Source organism: Mytilus galloprovincialis, chromosome 13 (genome assembly GCF_965363235.1).
Source record: "Mytilus galloprovincialis chromosome 13, xbMytGall1.hap1.1, whole genome shotgun sequence".
Classification (NCBI taxonomy): Eukaryota; Metazoa; Mollusca; class Bivalvia; order Mytilida; family Mytilidae; genus Mytilus; species Mytilus galloprovincialis.
In genome coordinates this window covers 36,666,216-36,688,146 of record NC_134850.1, presented here as the reverse complement: position 1 = coordinate 36,688,146, position 21,931 = coordinate 36,666,216, and the positions used below count along the sequence as shown (strand labels likewise).

General features: G+C 32.8%; 2 protein-coding genes across 2 annotated transcripts in view; one reads left to right on the top strand and one right to left on the bottom strand.

The window, feature by feature from the left end:
• Window positions 1-5,128: 5,128 nt before the first annotated feature.
• Window positions 5,129-21,325, bottom strand: LOC143057548 (cytochrome P450 3A21-like). The gene is made up of 14 exons (XM_076230861.1): window positions 21,168-21,325; window positions 19,786-19,882; window positions 18,912-18,964; window positions 16,865-16,961; window positions 14,563-14,679; window positions 13,662-13,750; window positions 12,893-13,041; window positions 11,691-11,806; window positions 11,444-11,543; window positions 10,364-10,521; window positions 8,752-8,840; window positions 7,020-7,157; window positions 5,690-5,852; window positions 5,129-5,393 (listed from the first exon to the last, which is right to left on the bottom strand). Exons 1-14 carry the CDS (start codon window positions 21,239-21,241, stop codon window positions 5,316-5,318), a joined length of 1,518 nt encoding a protein of 505 aa, XP_076086976.1. The 5' UTR covers window positions 21,242-21,325; the 3' UTR covers window positions 5,129-5,315.
• LOC143057549 (C-type lectin domain family 4 member D-like) overlaps window positions 17,441-21,931 on the top strand; it is a 54,262-nt gene continuing 49,771 nt past the window's right edge. The window contains exon 1 of the mRNA XM_076230862.1: window positions 17,441-17,482. Coding sequence (XP_076086977.1) covers window positions 17,479-17,482 — 4 coding nt within the window. The 5' untranslated portion in view covers window positions 17,441-17,478. The remainder of the gene's footprint in view (window positions 17,483-21,931) is intronic.

The window sequence follows — 21,931 nt, the reverse complement described above, 5'->3', positions numbered from 1 at the left end:
TTCTCCGTTAGGCATGTTTGCAAATATAACTTCGCGTATTGCCTTCGCTGTTTTCGGACAGGGCATTTCTAACTGTCCCGGAATTTCCCCTTTCAACCACATTTCCTTTAATTGTGCAGCTTTTGTTTTTGTCCAATAAGTTTTTCGACATTCTTGGTTAACAACCTCTTTATGATATGATGCATTATCTGCAATGAAAACACACTTTCCAATAGTTTGGCATTCTTTTGCTAGTTCTTCAAAAATTTCCATGAAATGTTTCCCGTTCATAGAGTCATGGTAATCAGCTGAAGAAATATAATAAAATAAACTAAGAATGATAAACAAATATAGTGAAAATAACCAAGGATTAAAACAAATAGAATAAAACAGTAAAAAAATATGAAAGAGAAACAATCATAGCAAAATTATTAATGCAAAAGAGGCGTGAAATTAAATAAATTTATTAAAGAAATAATAGAAAAATGATAGAATGTCCATCAGATATCTTTCGCCCTTCTTTCATAAAACAAAAACAAGAATAATGTGTCCATAGTACACAGAAGCCCCATCAGCATTTTCTATGTTCAGTGGAGCGTTAAATCGGGGTAAAAAACTCTTATTATGCATTGAAATTGGGAGATCATATTATAGGGAGCATGGACAATATCATCTGCTTCAAGTTGATTGGACTTCATCTTAATAAAAAACCTCGACTAAAAAATTAAACCAAAAACTTTAACTAGAAGCGGGACATGCGAACTACGGAGGAACGGACAGACGGACACACGGATAAAAAAATAATGCCATAAAAACAGAAACAACATGTGGTCCTGAAAATATTAATGTCATTGACAAAAAAGATCGTTACGCCAACATCTGACCTTCCAATGACATTTTCTTGGTTGCCGTCAGATTATCACATAAATTTTTATTAAAGACTTTTAATTTGGCAACAGGCAGGAACAAAACGTAAAGTGTCTTCTTCTCTATTTATCACGTATATGAAAATAAGGAGATGTGGTGTGATTGACAATCAGACAACTATCACCCGGAGTTGATTTCAAATGCATTGTAGGTCGTCATATGGACTTCAACAATGAGAAGCACACAAATTGTACAAGTTAGACCCTAAACAGAATTTAATGCACGACTTTGTGCAATTTTATTTCACTGTTTTCTATAATATCTTATTTTATTTTATTCTAAAATGTTTTATTTTATTTGACTTTAATACTGTTTTCTATTGTTTCGGTTTTGTTTTTGTAGTCATGTTTTAAACATCATTTACTGCTTATTATTTTAAACATACCAGTCTTTTTGGCAGTAAATAGTTTATATTTCCATTGAACCCAGCCATTAGCACCACCAGCGTGGAAAAGAATCCATCTGTTGCCTTTTCCAGACTTCTGCTTTACAGTTAAACCGTTATAAAACCAGCCTTTGTTGAATACATGGTTTTCGTTAACATACGTCTCATCTATGTATACTGGATAAAAACCTTCATTGTCCCTCAAGTTTTTCAATTCTCGGCAATATTTTAGGCGCCAATCTATAACTTCTTTGGTTTGTTCCACAAAAAAATGTCCTGATTTTGATTTTCGAAATTCAAACCCAATTGCTTTCATGATTCTTCTTACCTTCGACCTACTTATTATGACACCCTTATAAAAAGACAAGTTCCGAACAATTTTTTGAGCGGTTGGAAAAATTCCCTTCTTAGCCAAGTGTTCAATGGATTGGTGTATGGCAGATATAATTTCTCTGTCATAAATGGTGTTTTTTGTACGTTTCAGTCCTTTTTGTCTCTTAACAGGCCATGCACCATCCTTAAGTTGTAGAATAAGAGACCTCACACAACCATAGCTGTAACCTGTTAAAAAGGCTAGCCTTTCAGTTACAGCATGGTCTGTTGCATTTGAGTTTTCGTCAAGGAGTCGAACAGCAACAGTGCAAACCAAATCTATGCTCGATTGCGACAATTCTTTTCCTTCGTTGCCTATATGCTCATTGAAAACTTTACAATATTTAGTAGTCTGACCTTGAGTGTCTTGTGAGGGGCGTTTTCTGCATTTCCTTCTGTTATGACCCTTTTCTCCACATAAACTGCAGTGTCCATGGTGGTGTCTGGAATTATGGCCATTAGCTCCACAAACTGAACAAATCAAATACAAACAAAGAAAGAAAAACACTCGAACCTGGTGTACATTTCTGATAGACGCCATCGCACTTTTATACTGGTTTTGTTTATTTATTTTTGAAATAAAAATAATATAATAATTGGCATTTTAAACATTTTTTTTTCATTGTCGATTCTTTCTGTCAATTGGTGTATGCGTACTCCCCCCAAAAATCAACATTTTTATAAATCAATTAAGTTAAATTTTATATTTTTTATTCTTTTTTAAAACATGCTCGTTTACTTCAGAGTTACCATCCCTGCTTTATAAACAATTCTATTGTTACATTTATTTTTACATGGTCTGATTTAATCAACATACATGTATACACTTTAAAGGTAAACTTATCATAACATTACTTAAGCCAATCAAATTGCACAACTGTCCATAACAATGACCGGTCCGAATCATTATCAGTGATAGGGGTAATTTGGGTAGGGAGAAAATGAGAGAAATTTTAAGTTAATTTTTTGTTAAAACGACTAAAAATTTGTGAACCAAAAGATTTGCTATTATTTAAAAAAACATGCCGCTTTGTATCGGTACAATTTTCGCATCTCTCAGTTACGTATTTCGTGCAATAAAAAGTTTGGTCTCCAAAAGTCAACATAATTTTTGACTTTATACAGAAAATTAGCTCTATTAAAAGATTTACTTTTTAACAAATTTTACCATTATACAACGCAAAATCATTTATCAACACACTTTAAAAAAATCATTCTGATTGGTTCAGTAGTTTTGTGAAAAAGTGCAATGAAATGAACTATGGTATAGTAAACATCGAATTCCCTCACAGAATGTTATCACACACTATAGTAATTATAACACCGCAAAATCCTAATCCAACAGACCGAGTAGTGTTAACTTCAGATAACTACATAAATCATTTGCTAAAATGCTAACAGCATTAGATAGGCTTATTGTAAAATTCCACGTAAAATACTTTTTTGACTAAGAAAATGAACTGATAATTTAGTAGAGGCATAGAATGGAAAGATACGAAAGGATATATATTGTTTCATTTGACAACTTAACAGATAGCACCAAAAATTCTCAACAGAAAATGAGCCTAAAGATTCGCCAGACTATTTATGAGCTAATAAAATGTTCGATGACAACTAATAAACTTTGCTGTGATGCTTTATCTATAATTGTAGTCTTCGACATATTTTTGTAAGATTACAAAGTCATTGAGTTTTAGTTTGTATGGTATCTGCTTTTTTATTTCTATTTTGTAAATTTTTGCCATTATTTTACCCCCATAACTAAATGTTTCTACTTCTGCACTGCCGCATTGGTTTTGTACTTTTTTGTAACTAAATATTACCTCAATTCATTTGACTGACATATTTCGTAGTCTTGAAAATGTATACGAAAATGATTAGAAAGAAAGACTGGATTTCGAAAGGATTCAGTATATCATGTATTTTACAACTTAACGAGAATGTGTCCATGGCACATGGATGCCCCACTTGCACTATCATTTTCTGTGTTCAATGGACCATAACATCGGGGTCAGAACTCTAAGTAGGCAGTAAAATAAGAAAGATCATATCACAGGGAACATATGTATTAAGTTTCATTAGACTTCAACTTCATCGAAGACTACCTTGACAAAAAACTTTAACCAAAGCCTGCAGTCTGAAGCGGGACAGAATAACGGACGCACAATTCGAAAAAAACATAATGCCCATAGGAGGGTTGTTACTGTCGACTACTTGATATTAGACACATTTCAAGTAGAACACATATACGACAGAAATATAAGTTACGGTATTGTTCATGAAGATTTACGGTACTGGGATATCAACTTGTGGTCATAGCAACCAGAAACGTAATACAAAAGTTCATGTAAGTAAATGTGACTACTTATCTAACATGCCCGTATACATCCAATAAGGATTGAAACCGGGCTAGAATTACAAGTACTGCAAGTCCTCTAATATCGGAATGACAATAATCATATTTATTGATATAAAGATAGTGACTCAATTAACATAGAATTTCGCATTTACTAATTACCTTGAGGCATTCACAATGTAACAAAAAGAAGAACTATTCCAAAGATAATTCTTAACAAAGTATTAACTATAAAACATGTCTATAATACAAGAAAAACAAACTCATGCACACTACACAAACATTTTAAAGACACAAGAGAGTGGTAACATATTATTTAAAGTACAAATTAATTTTCTTCAAAATACCAATACTTTCTTTTTTTTGTTACTCTCTTGGTATCTTCTCGTCGTTTTAAAACTTTTTATAAATTGCCTTATAAACTACAGTAAATAAGTAGAATTTCTAACAGATCTAGTTAGTGATTTATGTGTTAATTAACAAAATATGATTTATACAATCTGAAAAATAATCATCAACGATACCGGGCTTATAAAAGAGGGACGAAAGATACCAAAGGGACAGTCAAACTCATAAATCTAAAACAAACTGACAACGCCATGGCTAAAAATGAAAAAGACAAACAGAAAAACAATAGTACACACACGACACAACATAGAAAACTAAAGAATAAACAACACGAACCCCACCAAAAACTAGGGGTGATCTCAGGTGCTCCGCATGTGGCACCCGTCGTTATAATTTGACACTCAAAACACTTATTTCATCTTCATAAAACTGTTAATCATAGAATCTACTCAGGGCGCAATAAAACAATTACAAAGTAAAATTACAAGTTTACCGAACTCCAAGTGATATTCAAAACGGAGCCAATGTTTTAATGGAAAACAACTGTCATACTCCTACTATTAGTACAGGCATTTCCTTGTGTAGAAAATGGTGGATTAAACCTGATAAATAACCTAGCACAACTGCTCACTTTTATGACAGTCGCAATTGTACCAAGGTGTCCAAAAACATTACAACGAAAAGAAAAGAACATACCCAAATGAACTCCTATGCTCTGAAAAGATGCTTATTGTATCGTTCATCAGTAGTAAAGGTCGAGGTCGAGGCGTATTCGTTTATTCGATTATGTAATCAATGTAGGAAAATAATACTATTGTGTATAAATGGTACATATCTACAAACAAGGTTATTGTCTAAATGTAACTTCCTTCATATTACTAGTACTGTTCTCATATTTAAACCGAAGGAATGTATCAGAAATCTTGCATAAAATTATCCAGTTTAAAGTTACTGTCTCTTGTTTACTTTCAATGGAATACCATTTTTGGCACGAATCACTCCTCCAAGTTCAATTTCAACTGGGATCTGAAAAGTAAAACGGCTAATTTTTATGAAAAGAACAAAAAGAGATTAAGAAGGAAAAGTTACTGCAAGTTGGTGAATACAGATATCCCGTGAAAAATTCCGATGTTTGAAGTACAATTTTAAAGCAAAACTGCAATTTATTCATGGTAGAAGCTTAAATGCATTTTTCAATAATTAATTTACCAACCAATTACTTGAAGTCTTAAATAAAGGCAACAGTAGTATACCGCTGTTCGAAATTCATAAATCGATTAACAAAAATTGGAAAACATATATCTTAACCATGTTAACCTTACCTCTGTCTTGTCACACGGCGAAAAGGAAAAGCTCTGTAACATAAATACCAATGCCATTTTTGCTTCTAACAAGGCCAATCGCATTCCTATACATATTCTTGGACCTATTCCAAACGGAACAAATGCATACTCAGGCCTTTTTGCTTTATTCTCTTTAGTGAATCTGCAATGCAAGTTGAGTATACTTCATTTTGAATAATAATACATGTAGAAATTAGTACATACCTATACAAATGAAATATGCTAGATAACTGCATTTCATGAAGTAAAATATTTGGGTCTATTTTTGAAAAATTTAGCTATATTATTAATGTGTTTTTAGCTATACTAATAAATGTGTTTAAAGCTATGTTAATAATAGATCACCGCCAGTTTTTTTGGTTGGGTTCGTGTTGCTTAGTCTTTAGTTTTCTATGCTTTGTCTTATATACTTTTGTTTGTCTGTTGGTTTTTTTTATGTTTAGCCAAGGCGTTGTCCTTTTTTTTCGATCTACTAGTTTGTCCCTCTTGTATCTTTCGCCCCTCTTTAATAAATGTGTTACGCAATATTGATAATTGTGTTTTAAGTTGTTGTAATAAATGTTTTTTGAGCTATATCAAAAATTTTGGTTTAAGCTATGTTTATATTGAAAGATGCAAAACACTAATTCGGAATTTAGCCAATAATATTTTTTTTATTCGAGAGTGAGTTTTATTTTGAAGACGAAACTCGCGTTAAAGAAAATATTTGCTTCACAATATAAAATAGCGTCGTACTTTCGAAACAGAAATATCAAAGCTGAGTTCTACCACGTGTATCTCTTTTAAGTAAGGACAACCAATAAGACTCACACATACAGAGACGAGCTTTTAACACGGATAAACCACGCCAAAAGTATGTGTAAGCTTACATTAATAAATGTTTTGAGCTATATTAATATATGCGTTTTAAACTTTATTAAAAGATGCAAAATACAAAGTCGGAATTTGGCAAAAAATAATTTTTGATTCGATCGTTATTATCCGTATTCTGAATAAGAGACTCCAGTCTGACGTACAGAATTTTGCTCCAGGCCTTGAATTCATAAAACTTTCGAGTCGGTTTTTTGTACTCATACTCCAAAAACAACCAATCAAGATGTTGGATTTCATGTTTCGAGCATGATGTTTGTGCTCCGAGTACTGAACAAAGTTGTATGACTTTAATCCCAGGTATCTATAATGAGTTTATCAAAATTATAATTTTTTTTTTCAAACATTAAGATTTATGTCAAGCGATCCTATATACTAGTATACGTCAAATACTATTTTCCAATATAAAAGGTAATGGTAACTTAAAATACATACGTACCTGTCAGGGTCAAATTTTTCCGGATCTGGCCAATAAAGAGGATTTCTGTGTAAGGCATATATAGGTACAGAAACGTCTATATCTTTTGGAATGTAAACACCTTTAACGGTAATATCCTGTTTTCCTTCTCGACTGAACCTATTAAAAATTAAATGAAACTTAACAAATCTTAACATTCCATTATTTTGTCAATGTAATTTAACTTTATAAAGAACAATTTTGGTCTATGTAACGAATAAGACTATATTACGATATAATAACAATGGATGAATGACAAACAAATCTTGAGTAATTCTTAATATAGAGATGACTTTTAAAAAACATTTTCGTACTCAAACATTGTCAAAACTCGTATGTCATATAATAATGGATAATGCTAAATATAAAGAACGAAGAAAGATATATTTGTTTTTCGTTACCTTTGCTAGTCATGGGTTATGATCCAGTCCCCTTATCTACACCCTTTGCAGATTAAGGTAGAAGTTCGAGGACACGATATATTTATTTATATTGGTCGCAGTTGTTACTGGCTGCATTCAATCAAAAAGCACGTGTGCCACTAGCCACTAGTGCAACCATTTTTTACCCCCAAATCATACAACGATAAATGGGGTCAATTTAATAGTTCTTAATTACCTATTTGGAGTTCATAGGTATGTTTCTAGAGCAAATGTTAGGTTGTCCATAACTATTATTAGTTCCTGCTTTATGAAATTTGTAAACACTAGACATTTTACACCTCAATACTGAAGTGAAGAGAGCTTGTATGCTGCCATTGGTCAATGGTTATGTAGGAAAGGGCGTGACTTTTATTTTGTGGTAAATGGCGCAGCATTATAATCACAAATGTTGGCTAAATTTGCTTAGGGTAGAGAGAAGGGACTGGATTGTAACCCTTGGCAAGCGAAGGTGGTTTTTCGTATGTTGTTTTTAAAATTTTCGACCATTAGTTTTCCCAATTTAATTGTTAATATTTGTTCATATAGGGGCTTTAAATAGCCGACAATTCTCATTGTTGAAGGCCTAACGGTTGTCTATAATTGCAACATCCATTTATAATATCTAGTTACTCAAGATACGTTTATACCAAACATCTAATTAATCTGGGAAGTATTAGTGAACTTTCGTATCGTCAAATTAGTTATCAAAGTTACCAGGATTACAATTTAGTACGCCAGACTCGCGTTTCGTCTACATAAGACTCATCAGTAACGCTGATATCAAAATATTTATAAAGCCAAACAAGTACAAAGTTGAAGAGCATTGAGGATTCAAAATTCCAAAAAGTTGTACCAAATACGGCTAAGGTAATCTATGCCTGGGTTAAATAAATCCTTAGTTTTTCGAAAAATTCAAAGTTTTGTAAACAGGAAATTTATAAAAATGAGCACATTATTAATATTCATGTCAACACCGAAGTGTTGACTACTGGGCTGGTGATACCCTCGGGGATGAAACGTCAAAAATAACAACCAGTATAACATATCACATCAACCACCAACATTCAACTCCTACAAAATCAACAGACGGTAGGAAAACTGACAATTCTAGTCCATTAAGATTGGAGTCAAGTACTGCTATCCCGTGCTGGGTTAGAACTCACAACCGCAGAGTATATAGGCTAGTAATACAGTAATTCGAAAACTTAGACCTCTGAGCCACTGAGGCCCTACCAACATAGATTTTAATAATAAATAAATTTTAATAAATATACATCAATGGTTTAACTGACCTTAATGCTGCACCATGGAGACGAAGTACCTCATTGAAAAATCGGTCTAAATATTCTAGCTTTGAAAGGTCTTCTATCTGTGGACTTTCCTTTAAAAACAGATAATTGTTTATTTTATTTTGTTAGCAATAGATGAATCGTTTACGTATTAGTGACATGATTTGTCTGTTTGATTAAAGCGTCTGTGATGAGTGTCATAAAATAAAATTGAGAAAGGAAATGGGGAATGTGTAAAAGCGACAACAACCCGGCCATAGAATAGACGACAGCCGAAGGCCACCATATCTACTTTTTTAAAATCTTGATGAGTTGTTTTCAATATCCTTGGTACCTTGTATTTGAAGATCACAAAGTATCAGTACCTTTAAAGCAACATCTGTCGTGTTGTTTTAAATATTTACAAGACATCAATTTGACAGATATCAATATTAATATACCTAAATTTTTATTTATTTTTTCTTTAATTTAAAGGTATAACCAAATCTCTGATACATTTTATAAAATATGTAGATAAAATAAGAATATAGCACTTAAAAATAAATTAAAACTGTTCGTTTTACGTTTAGAAATATAACACCCAAACGAATTCAAATCAAGAGTTTTTCAAATATTTAAACTTTTTACGGCAGAAAAAAAAATCGATTTTCCAGGATACTAGTAACTCATTTTGGTTATTGTTTTTCACCTTACTGTCATATATGGATTCAAATTTAAATCAAGATCTATAGCAGAGGCTCTCAAAATTAAAGCAATCAAGTCAATTTGATTATACGTTTTGTATAATATTTAATTAATAGTTCTAATATGACGTGCTTCTTTCGCTTTATGAATAAACCCATGGTCTAAATCCAATAAATTGTTTTTGCACATTCGTTTATTGACTACTGTATAATAATGAATTTTATCAAATTGGCATGCATTTAATATATTTAATTAACTTTAAACTCTTCCAAACACTTAAATGATGCACTAGGTGTACTAATTCATTTATTATGACTGTAATGTGTTGTATTCCGAAATTAACATATATGACCTAGATATAACAACCATTCATGATGGCTGTTCAAAAACTCCTCCCTCTGAAAAATCACAGTGCCAGCTGTTTGCTTCTTTACAATCATCGGACATAGAAATTACCTTAATTGTTCCAATCAGAATCAAAATAATTGACGCAGGCTATACTTTATTGTAGTTTTAACATAGATAGGCATTATATTCGTGTTATTTTAGCCCTCGCTATCGCTTGGGCAAAACTAATCACGAATATAATGTTTACCCATGTTAAACCTACAATAAAGTATAGCTTGCATCAACTATTTCGTAAACATTCTTGGCTTTCAAGTATTCGGCTATGAGCGTTCCGGATGAAGGTATTTTAAGAAAAGCGGTTCGGACGCATTAAACTTATTAAGTGTTGTTTTCATTATTTCTAAACAAACGCTGTACCTTTGTGTTTTTTCTTACTTAAAATATGGATATTTTTTTTTCCCAAGACAATATAAAAAAAAAATATGGTCAAAGTCTGATTTATTATTGACTAGCAATATTACTTTTATATTAAGCAAAATGAATATGTTAATCTTTACTTAACACATGCTCAATCAATACCTACACCATGAAGAATATTGTCTATTTCCTCAATACATTTGTCTTGGACATCTTTATTAGTTGCGAGACAATAACATGCAAAGGATAAGGTATTGGCTGTTGTGTCATAACCAGCAATGAAAAATGTGACAGCATTTTCTATCAACTCCATGTCGTTTAATCCTGTAAAAACGAGTATTACACTGCATGATTTTTTAATTTTGTTTCTGAATCAAATTCCATGCACAGTGGGTTTGATTACAATTAAAATTACAAACTAATAGGAAGTAAGTGCCTAGCAGTTCTGAACATGCCTACCACCATACTACTCAACTTTGTAAGCTTCTAGATTAAATTTAAAAGCATAGTAGATTCATTTATTTTCGTTGGTATCAATTTTCGTGGATTGCTGAACACTTGCATTCTCGTGGATATTTTATTTCCTGGTATTGCCAATTTCTGTATACAAAGTCATTTTGAAAATATGTCATTCGTTAAACATTTGGATTCGTGGTTCATCTATACCCATGAAACCCACGAAAATTGGTAGCCAACGAATAATAATGAATCAACAGTCAGTGGCAGATCCAGAACTTTTCATAAGAGGGGCCCGCTCCAGTCAAGCTTCAGCGATTTCCTATATAATAAACCAAATTTTTTCCCCCTAAAAGAGGACTGGATCCGCCTATGACAGAATAAGTGAGAGGTATAGCTAGCTATTAAACCAGCGTTGATACACCAAATTTCACATATGAAAATCACTCAGGAATATGAAGGTTGCTTTGCATTCCAATTCGTTGTATGTGTTTGTGCTCTTGATGTTGCCCATATATAAAGAACTTACCATTTGGAATGTCGATTGGAGATTGGTATGTTTGTTTTCTTAATGCTTTTATCAAACAGGATGTTACTGCCCAACAGATATGAAAATCGCTTTGGTCTTACATCTCATCATTATTCCGTATTAAATATCAGATCAGACTTTAAAACAGAATTTGATTTTGTTCTGTCAGAAAAACAAATGTAGGGACAATAGGACAACAGGAAAGTTTCATCACAATAACCAACCATTTCGTGAGTGAGTGTATTATTTTAAAAAAGGTACCTCTGTTTTTGAACTCTTTCAGATCACCTGTCGTAAAGTATTCAGACTGATTTTCATCACGACGAGCTGTTAACATCAGCTGTAGAAAATCGTTGTAAACCTTAAAAATATAAAAACAATTGTTCATAGGATTATTGAATACTCTTATCGTCTTATAAATCACAATATTTAACAAACAGAAATAGAAGAAATATGCAGGAGATTATACTCAAAGAAATGTTTAGTGTTTGAGTTAAATATAACACACCTCTTGTCCCTTTTTTCTTAATTCACTTGCAGATTCTACAACCGATTTAAAGAACTCTCCAATTTCTTTATCCGCAAAACGAACCGTGAACCAATTTTTCACAAACGGAAATATCACTGAAATAAAAAATATATATAGAAGACTTAAGCTTACAAACAGTAAATAAAATAATCCTGAAAACTATCAAATCAAAAGACAAACATTTGTGTGAAGTGTGCTTAAAAAACCTCAGTACAGAAATATATACTAGTTTGTAAAAAAAAAAGAAACGCATGTCTTTAAACATGATAGACAGGAACTTAAAAATATGCAAGCTATTTGTTATGATACTTTTCTACAATTTTTTTTGGTTTATATTCTCTATGCTATTTGACTATTTGTTGATTTAACAGTCGGCCAAATAAAATCAAAAGCTATGAATCATATGCACACATAAAGTGTTTCTGGAATAACTTCTTCAGGTACACTCGTAACCAAATGTTAAAAGGTCAAATTGAAAACGAACGACACAAAAATTGTATCATGTATAGCAATCTATCTGTCTACTGTCATCTTTCCTTGAGATAGCAGTTTAAGTAAAATGTCACATCTTCACAAATGCACACAAAATGTATCCTGTATATATGGATATCGGAACAATGCCTAAAGAGAGGACAGTACTATTGGAAACTGCAAATAAGATTGATTTACTAATTTAGCATTTATAAATCTAGAATATTCTGGACAATACTATTTATAATATATTAATACAATATATGAATATAAGATAATTACATATCTCAATATTTACGACGTGGAATAAACGTCAACCAAGGCAAAAACTTGGGGCTGTTCCTGTCATCGAAAACGAAACAGCAACACTGCTCACGGAGACTTTGTGTTAAGTGTAATAAAACTAACACGAAATGCCTGCTTATATATATAGAGCGCTGGACATGAGGCTAAGCGATTGGTGCTGTAGTGTATCAAAGGTGTGAGTTCGAATCCCGCTGAGGGACGGACAAAAATTTGTCAGTATAAAAACCGAACTCTGACACTGTTTGGTGTAATTTTCAGACTTATATATATATATATATATATATATATATATATATATATATATATATATATATATATATATATATATATATATATGGTTTTATTTTTTTCAAAGCAAACCTTTGTAAATATGAAATGATAGACCGTAAACTAAAATGACTTACTTATGATAAGAAGTTGAGGTTTAAATATCTGTCCAAGAGCTGCTTGTTTTGCATGCTTTACGAATGCATTATTTGGATTTTTCTTTGAGTTAACGTCTATACCAAAGGCAGTACTAGCAATGACATCCATGGTGTAAGCTCCACATACTCTTAAAAACATTTTGGATAAATATTAACCAGACACCTGACAAATGTGAGTATTTACTGTGTTCTCACTCTCGATGCAAATGTTTGCACCACGGCATTATTATATATATTCGAAACTAATCTTAAAAGGAAAATATATATATGTTTGACTGACTGAAACAAGAAAAGTCAATATATAGACCGATCACAGTGGAGGATCCAGTTAATTCTGACAATTAAATCTTCGTATGAAGACATATGGTTGAAATCCCCAATTTATATGACTTACATGAACCCCTATAAAATGTTGGGATCCGCGCCTGGATCATTCGTTTTAGTAAGATCACAATAAAGACCACTAGAATACTAAAACATACATGTATATCAATATAAATAATGTAAATAAGCTAAAGCCTTAAATGGACTTTGAACATGTACAATGAAATCTTATACAATAAACAGATCTATGGCAACCGAATGTATACATATCATGTTAAAATGTATAGTAGACAATGACATATTTAAAGTTCATTAGGAATATATATTATGTTTGAGACAAATTGAATTAAAACGTTTAACATGGAATACAGGGCGGCAAGGGTGTGGCTGTATTTCGTATATCTCCGATAAAAGCATGCCTTACTCTTTCATATCGACTGGTTCTCCTTGATCACTGTGTTGTTGGATGTTCTCAACGAGATCGGTGCAACATCTTTGAATTTTTGGGACCATCTGAAGTATTAAAAAAGGGGTTTTTAGAACAATGTTTAAACTTGTTGATTTTTTTTCTATCTAAGACACATATATACTATGTGAAATCATAATTTGTTGATGAATCCAACGATAATAAGAACTAAGACAAAGTATATCGCGAAGGACAAGGAATAACTCGGCCTGCGTTTGGCCTCATGTATTTTAGATATTTCTTGCTCAATCTAGCGTTCTTGTCGATTTCATTGCATAAGAATTTCGTTTTGGATATGTATGTATCTAATTAAATTCACTAGCGATATGAATTTAAAGTCTTAGGTATTTTGATGCCAGTATCTATATAGTTGTTTGACCTGTAATTTTACCAATTTTGTCTTTTTCCAGATTATGATATTAGCATGTCGATTATGTGTGCATATATTCAGTCGCTACCCCTGTCGACGCATCCGATCGTTCCCTTAATGAGGTTCGGGCGACTCCCTCGGGTTATCTTTTGTTACCATGATTTGTTCTTACTCGATTTATCAGAACATTGAAATGTAATGTATGTTTTGTGTTGACCACTAAATATAATAATATGGCAATGACAAGATATATCGATGGCCTTTGTAGATGAGACGAAAATAAAGGTACTATGATCCCTGATCAGAATTTGTAAAAACGGTAAAATGACCACTATAAACATTCAGTTGTTATCCATTCGTTTGATGTGTTTGGACGCTTTATTTTGTCACTTGATTAGGGACTTTCCGTTTTGAATATTCTTCGGAGCTCGTTATCTTTGTGTTTTTATTTTTCATTTTGTACTGGTTGTGAATATTTTATTTCAGTACCAGTTTTAATTTCCCGGATGAGAAAGTAGGTGAAATGGTACTGCGGAGAAACTTCCAATGATTATCATAAGCAGCAGCAACACCACTAGCATTCTCTTTAGCCATCTTGAATGGAATCTGAAACAAAAACCGGACAAGTTATACATTATATTTCGTTGTCTATAGTATAGTGTTTAAATTGTCTTGGATTCAATAGCTTTTCAATATTATACTCGGAGATATAAAAAATGGAAAGTAGAAATTTCTTCATTTCTTACTTCTAAATCATGATCGACATTTGTATCCTTCTCACTTTGGAACTAAAAATCTAAAAAAGTGTACTATTTCACAAATCTGTGAACCTTCATGTTAAATTCATTCAAGTTATGAGATAACCCCAATCTTTTTGGTGGGGTTCGTGTTGCTCAGTCTTTTGTTTTCTATGCTGTGTAATATTCTTTGAATGTTGATCTTTTTTCATTTTTAGCCATGGGATTGTTAGTTTATTTTCGACTTCTGATTTTGAAGATCGGTCTTGTATCTTTCTCTCCTCTTTTTGTTAGAATGAAGGCAACCTGAGACAATGTTATATCGTTAAGAGTTGCGTTAGAGAGTTGTTGTGTAGTGGTTAGTGCATCGGTCTACTAACACAAACGTTCCTGGTTCGATTCCCGTTCCGTTTTTCAGAGACTGAATTTTAGGCTCTCCCTTAACACCATTTGCGAGTATGGTCTTGAGGACACGATGATAGTCCGTCGGACAGGGACGATAAATGGCTGATCCGTGTTAAGAGAATCATATCTCTTGCACGTAAACGATACCCTTGTAGACACCTGAGTAGGCTAATGCCGCTACAAGGCAGCACTCACACCCGCAAAGTGGAAAGGGATTAATATAAGTTGAAAAACTTGTTTCCCAATCCACTATAAATAAATATGTTTAAACTAAGAGTTTGACTGTCCTATTAATATGATTATGGGATGTTTAACGTCAACCGGCAAATTAAATTTATAATCAGGACGAAAACAGGTTTAGAAGAGGGACGAAAGATACCAAAGGGACAGTCAAACTCATAAATCTAAAACAAACTGACAACGCCATGGCTAAAAATGAAAAAGACAAACAAACAACAGCACACACGACACAACATAGAAAACTAAAGAATAAACAACACGAACCCCACCAAAAAACTAGGGGTGATCTCAGGTGCTCCGGAAGGGTAAGCAGATCCTGCTCCACATGCGGCACCCGTCGTGTTGCTTATGTGATAACAAAGCCGGTAAATGGTCTAATTCGGTAGGTTACATTCATGAAAGGGAAGGGGATTGTAGTTACGACGTAAGGAACATATCCGATATCATTTGTGAAACGGTTATTCCATAACGGTCAACCAACTCGTGATGGCGTCCGTAAAATTTACGAAGGGATGATTTCAACTTCACCATTTGGAACTCTTGGTTTAATAGCTTCCTTGTGAGCAGCAACCCTCTATCAAGAAAATCATGATAGGAAATGCAAGCACGGGAATATCGTATCAATTGGGAGATATAGACCCCGTATGCAGTTGCTGCTGGAATGTTGCTACTTAGAAATGGAAAGTTCACAATTGGAAAGCTGAAATCATCTCTTTTGTCGTAAAGTTTTGTTTTCAACCGACCCTCATTGTCAATTTCTAGATGTAAGTCAAGATATGAGGCCGACTTAACTGTATCTGTATACACGTTTAGGGTATACGGTACAGTTACTAAGCAGATTTTTTTAGACTGATTCATTTATTGTTGCTGATTTATATATCAATATTTATATAATATTTAATATGTTTTATACTCCTTGCTTATACTAGAAAAAAGTAAAATCACAAAAATACTGAACTCCGAGAAAAATTAAATCGGAAAGTCCCTAATCACATGGCAAAATCAAATGACAAAACACGTCAAACGTATGGACAACAACTGTCATATTCCTGACTTGGTACAGGCATTTTCAAATGTGGAAAAGGGTGGATTGAACCTGGTTTTATAGCGTTAAACCTCTCACTTTTACAACAATGTCAACAAATTCCGTTATATTTACAACGATGTGTGAACAAAACAGACATAATAAATAAAATAGTCAAAATATGGGAGTCAACACTGTGTTACAATCTTAAAACAAACAATTTTACAATAAAGCACACATTAGCATCTATCAAATTAAAAACACATTCATTGCTTCGCGTGTCTGACGGTAGTTTATAGCTCTAACCATAGCTGTGATGGTGCACATAGAAAGACGCACCAAACGAAGAGTTTTGCTTTTATCTTGAATATGATATCAAACTTACCGGTCTATTTGTAAAATTGGAGAAATCTTTAATGAAAATCTCCTTCAACATTTCTGGATCAGATACTAACAAAACTGGCAAGTGACCTTGATATATTCTGAAAAAAATGATAAAAAAATAGTACAATGCATTCAACTCTTTCAGAAAGGCTCAACTCGTGATTACTTCATATTTGTTTGATGTTTGTAAAAGATCAAAGTGAGAGTAGTCATGAACATCTTGAAAATATAGCTAACAATCATCTTCGATCGTATCGTCCTGAACATGCATGAAATATTTGGACGTTAAGCAACCAACAATCAATCAACCTTCGATAGTACGATTATTTGTGAAAAAGTAATTGGTCTGCATGTGTATGTATAAATCATATTTAAATATGCGATATTCAAAAATATTTATGAATCTCGATTCATTTAAAAGTTGATATTTCTGATATATAGGTACATTTTATAATCTTAAAAGGGAAAGATTCCAAAAGCTAATCCAAATTTACAAGTCGAATAGCAACCGACAGCAACATGGCAAAACGACGTCATGACAACGAACGGACTACACTACCCTATATAGAACATCATGAACCTCATAAAGAATGAAGTTGACCTCAGGTTGCCAAAATGGGTAGGTATCTACAGCGCACTATTTGGATCCTGTCGTGCTGCTCGTTGCATGCTAGTATAAAACGTTTATAAGTGTCATTCGGTGATGCTTCAATTCTCAGAAAAGAGGATGGGATTGTTGCTACGACATTTTTAACACATTTGTCATCTGCTACATTAATATTCCATATCGTAAACATTACTTCTTAAAGGCATCAGTAAAATTTTCGATTGAATGAATTCAAGTTTACCACTATAGACCCAAACAATGTATTTGTATTTCATCTATCTGATGAGTTAAGCCTTTTTCAATAAATTTTCATAGTTCGTTCTTATGTTTTACTGTTTCACCACTGTCCCAGGTTAGGGGGAGGGTTGGGATCCCGCTAACATGTTTAATCCCGCCACATTCTCTATTTATGTGCGTGTCCCAAGTCAAGAGCCTGTAATTCAGTGATTGTCGTTTGTTTGTGTGTTGCATAATTATTTGTTTTTCGTTCATGTTTTGTACATAAATTAGGCCGTTAGTTTTCTCGTTTGAATTATTTTACATTTTCATTCGGGGCCTTTTATAGCTGACTATGTAGTATGGGCTTTGCCCATGTTGAAGGCCGTACGGTAACCTATAGTTGTTATTTTTTGTGTCATTTTGGTCTCTTGTTGAGAGTTGTCTCACTGGCAACCAAACCAAATCTTCTTTTTTTATAAGCAGTATATATCTTTCAAGGAAATCATCATAAAACTCGAGGTCTGGAATATCTTATCCAATTAAAGATTTGTACACCATATGCAGTTTATGTTGTTATGTTACTACATAGAAATCGAAAATTCACAATTGGAGAGCTTCTCTCTTGTCATAACTGTTTGTTCACAACCGAACCCGAAGGTTACATTTCACATTACTTAAGCCCAGCTGTCACGTTTTATTCCATTTTAAAATGCTACGTTTCAACTTCGTTTTGAATAAGAATGTCCCGTTATTTTGAAAGCTAGGTTTTACTAGGTTTGTGCTATGTTCTTATCACGTTTTGCTACGTATAAGTACGTGTTGACCCACGTTTCCACCACGCATTAATACGTTTCGATACGTAGTAAACACGTTTTGTTACGTTCCACTAGGCTTTGGTACGCATTTACTAGGTTTCTACTTCGTTTCAGTTTTCGCTATGTTTGTTGTTGAATTTTCAAAACATACGGGGCAGGTCCCGTATTGACCTCACTACGTTTCGATACGCTTCGTTACGTATATTTCCGTTTCGTTAGCGTAGTAAAACGTAGCTCTTGAAACGTGACAGTGTGACTGGGGCTTTATGCAATTTATAAATAACCTATCATGCTATTTCTAGCTATTTCTAGCTATCATAAGAAAGTCTTATAACATACAAACACTCAGTTGTACCATCAATTTAGTTTCTACAAGGTTAGAGGTTATACACAAAAGAGAAACTTACCCCACAACCGATCCGTACGTTTTGACTAATTGTAGGTCTCCTTTTGCTATTCCCTATAAAATCAACAATCATGTAAGCATACTTTTGAGTGAAATATTTTGTAATAATATAAGCAACACGACGGGTTCCACATGTGGAGCAGGATCTGCTTACTCTTCCAAAGCACCTGAGATCACCCCCATTTTTTGGTGGGGTTCATATTCCTTAGTCTTTAGTTTTCTATGTTGTGTCTTCCGTACTATTATTTGTCTGTTTTTTTATTATTTAGCCATGGCGTCATCAGTTTATTTTCAATTTATGAGTTTTACTGTCTCTCTGGTATCTTTCGCCCCTCTTTTCGAGGATAGCTCAAATAAAAGTTTGAATTAAATGCAATTTAATGTTTCATTTTCTTTTCAAACTACTTCATTTTTACGAACTAGGAAATATCGCTATCAACCAAGTCCAATGTTACGCTAACATTTTATTAAACTGAATTTTTCATCCAGCAACAATAAATATTCCTTCATATGTGTCATATATATAATGGGTATATTTTGAGTCTGTGTGTGTGTTTGTGTGATTGTGTATGAACATATTTTAAGTCACATGTAGTAGAGGTAATCAATTTTCAACATTTTGAAAGTTCTAATCAATTTTTTAGAGCGTAGAGAGGCTCTTTCTGGCTAATCAATTATCACCACATATATTTTTCTTGCGGACTTATTGGTTCCTTTTCTTTTCTTTGTACTTATATTATTATTGGAAATCATGGCGTATTTGATCTTGTTAGTTTTAGTTTCTGATATCATTTTGTACAAGGTGTCTTTCTTTATCACTGATGACCATCGTTAATTTCATGGTGAATATTGAAATAATGAAAAAAAGTAATTACCTGCTTCATATAAAGAGGTAGAACGCCCAGAAAAGGTATCGGTCTTGGTCCTGCAATACCTAATCTCCTCCAAAGGCTTTGATACCATAACGAATATCTATAAATACCAATAAGAATTTCACATAATATAGATAACACTATTTTGTCGTGTCATATACAGACCCAGTCGATTTATGTTGGTTATTAAATGTAAGATGTAGAAATTGTATCAGAAATTTTGACAATTTTAATGTAATATCCGGTATGATTTGAATTTATCCTAAATTTTAGAAACAAATATTGATCTCAGTGTTTTCAAAATATATATTTAATGACGTTATCGTATGTTATAACTACTATTTTAGATATGTATTTATTTGGCCGCTATACATGCTGCAATACATTGAACGAATAGTGCAACGTGCAGTTTCGTAGCTCAGCTGTAATTTTGTATATCTCAGCTGCAGTTAAATACACAACAACTTTTTAATGGTATAATTATATAGTGCTTATGACTGCATGAGTCTAGCAAAGCATTACAAAGTAACAATCATGACTTGCTGTTGATTCTGTCCTCACATCGACCAGGAACATATATAATGAACAGAAAAAATTATAAAATGCCGGAAATGTTATGTTAGTGAAAAATAGTATTAAAGGCCGTATAATTGCTTACATCCATTTCATTTCAACTCTGGTGGATCGTGGTAGTTATACCACATCTTACTTTTATAATAGGAAAGGGTTGGTACACACGATGATGAATAGTTTAACGAAATATGCAATATAGTTGTAGGCCACAAAATCCTTACCTCTGGGCACTTGACATACATGTACCTAAAGCAATAAATAAATAGGGGTTTTTTTTATCGCTCGTTATTTCAAAGTCAAATTGCATGCTGCTACAGAACACAGTCCAAAGGTTCAAGATTTACCTGAGGTACTATTTAAGGTGCTGTATTTATTTATTGAAGTTGGTATGCATATAGAAGCACCAGAATTAACTGTATTTGAATATTATATATTACTCTTGTGAACATCAAATTCGCTTCTTAAACTACAGCTGGAAATACGGTTGGGATAATCAACACATTAATCAGTGCAACAACAAACCATGCAATATTGTTAGACAGAACACACAAAAGTTATATATACATTGTAAAATGGTGTATGAATAAAGGTGAAGAGTGTAAACGTCAATATGCGATATATGAAGCAAAAATACATATAAAGCTAAGGTCACTTTACCGTCTTTAATAATGGGCAAGCAAGCGTCTACGCAATTAAGCAAGCTATAAATATATTTAACACATATTGATATCATTGTTAGTGAAAATTACAAATGAACTGATTTATAACAGAAACACATATTTCGAAGCAGTGTGTTATACATGCCTACTTACAAATATAGTGTTATGAGAACGATGATTACTGTTAGAACCCATCCTGGTACATTTATAAATCCAAGAATATCCATTTTGGCCCTGTGTGCACTTTCCCTTCTGCAAATCAATAGACCACCGTCTATGTTTATTTATAGTATACCACCGTCTATGTTTATTTATATGAATACAGATATAACCTTAAAAGGTAGTCAGTTAAGGAGATTTGAAGTAAACATATGTGAAAATCATTTCTATTTTTATCTCATTTGTCCTTAAAAGGCTAAATTAAAAAAGAAATAGGTGGGAACAAATTATAGAGCAGCACATTTTTACCGGTTAAGGTAAAGTTTTAATGTATATCATTTTGTTCCGAAAAATTCATTTATCATGTACTCACAAATTGACATTATCAAAATCATAAAGTTATCAAAATCATAAAATGAAAATGTTGATCATTTTAAAACTTGTGCAATTGATAAGTTAACCAAAGATGGGTTTTGTTATTTTGTTTATGGTCTTATTTTTTTTTTTTTTTTTTTTTTCGCTCTCGAAGATATAGCATATGCTCTTATCAACTTTTAACTACATAGTAATACTGTAAATCCCAAGTAACCCAAACATTAAAAAGCATTCTTTAGATAGTTCCTCAATATCCTCTAGGCTTAATAGAGTAAAATATGTTTAATTGTTGTTTGAAACTATTTGTGAAATATGTTGATTGATAAGTGGTTAATGTACGTCCATTGGTGAATACTACATGCATGGAACGAAAATAGGTATGT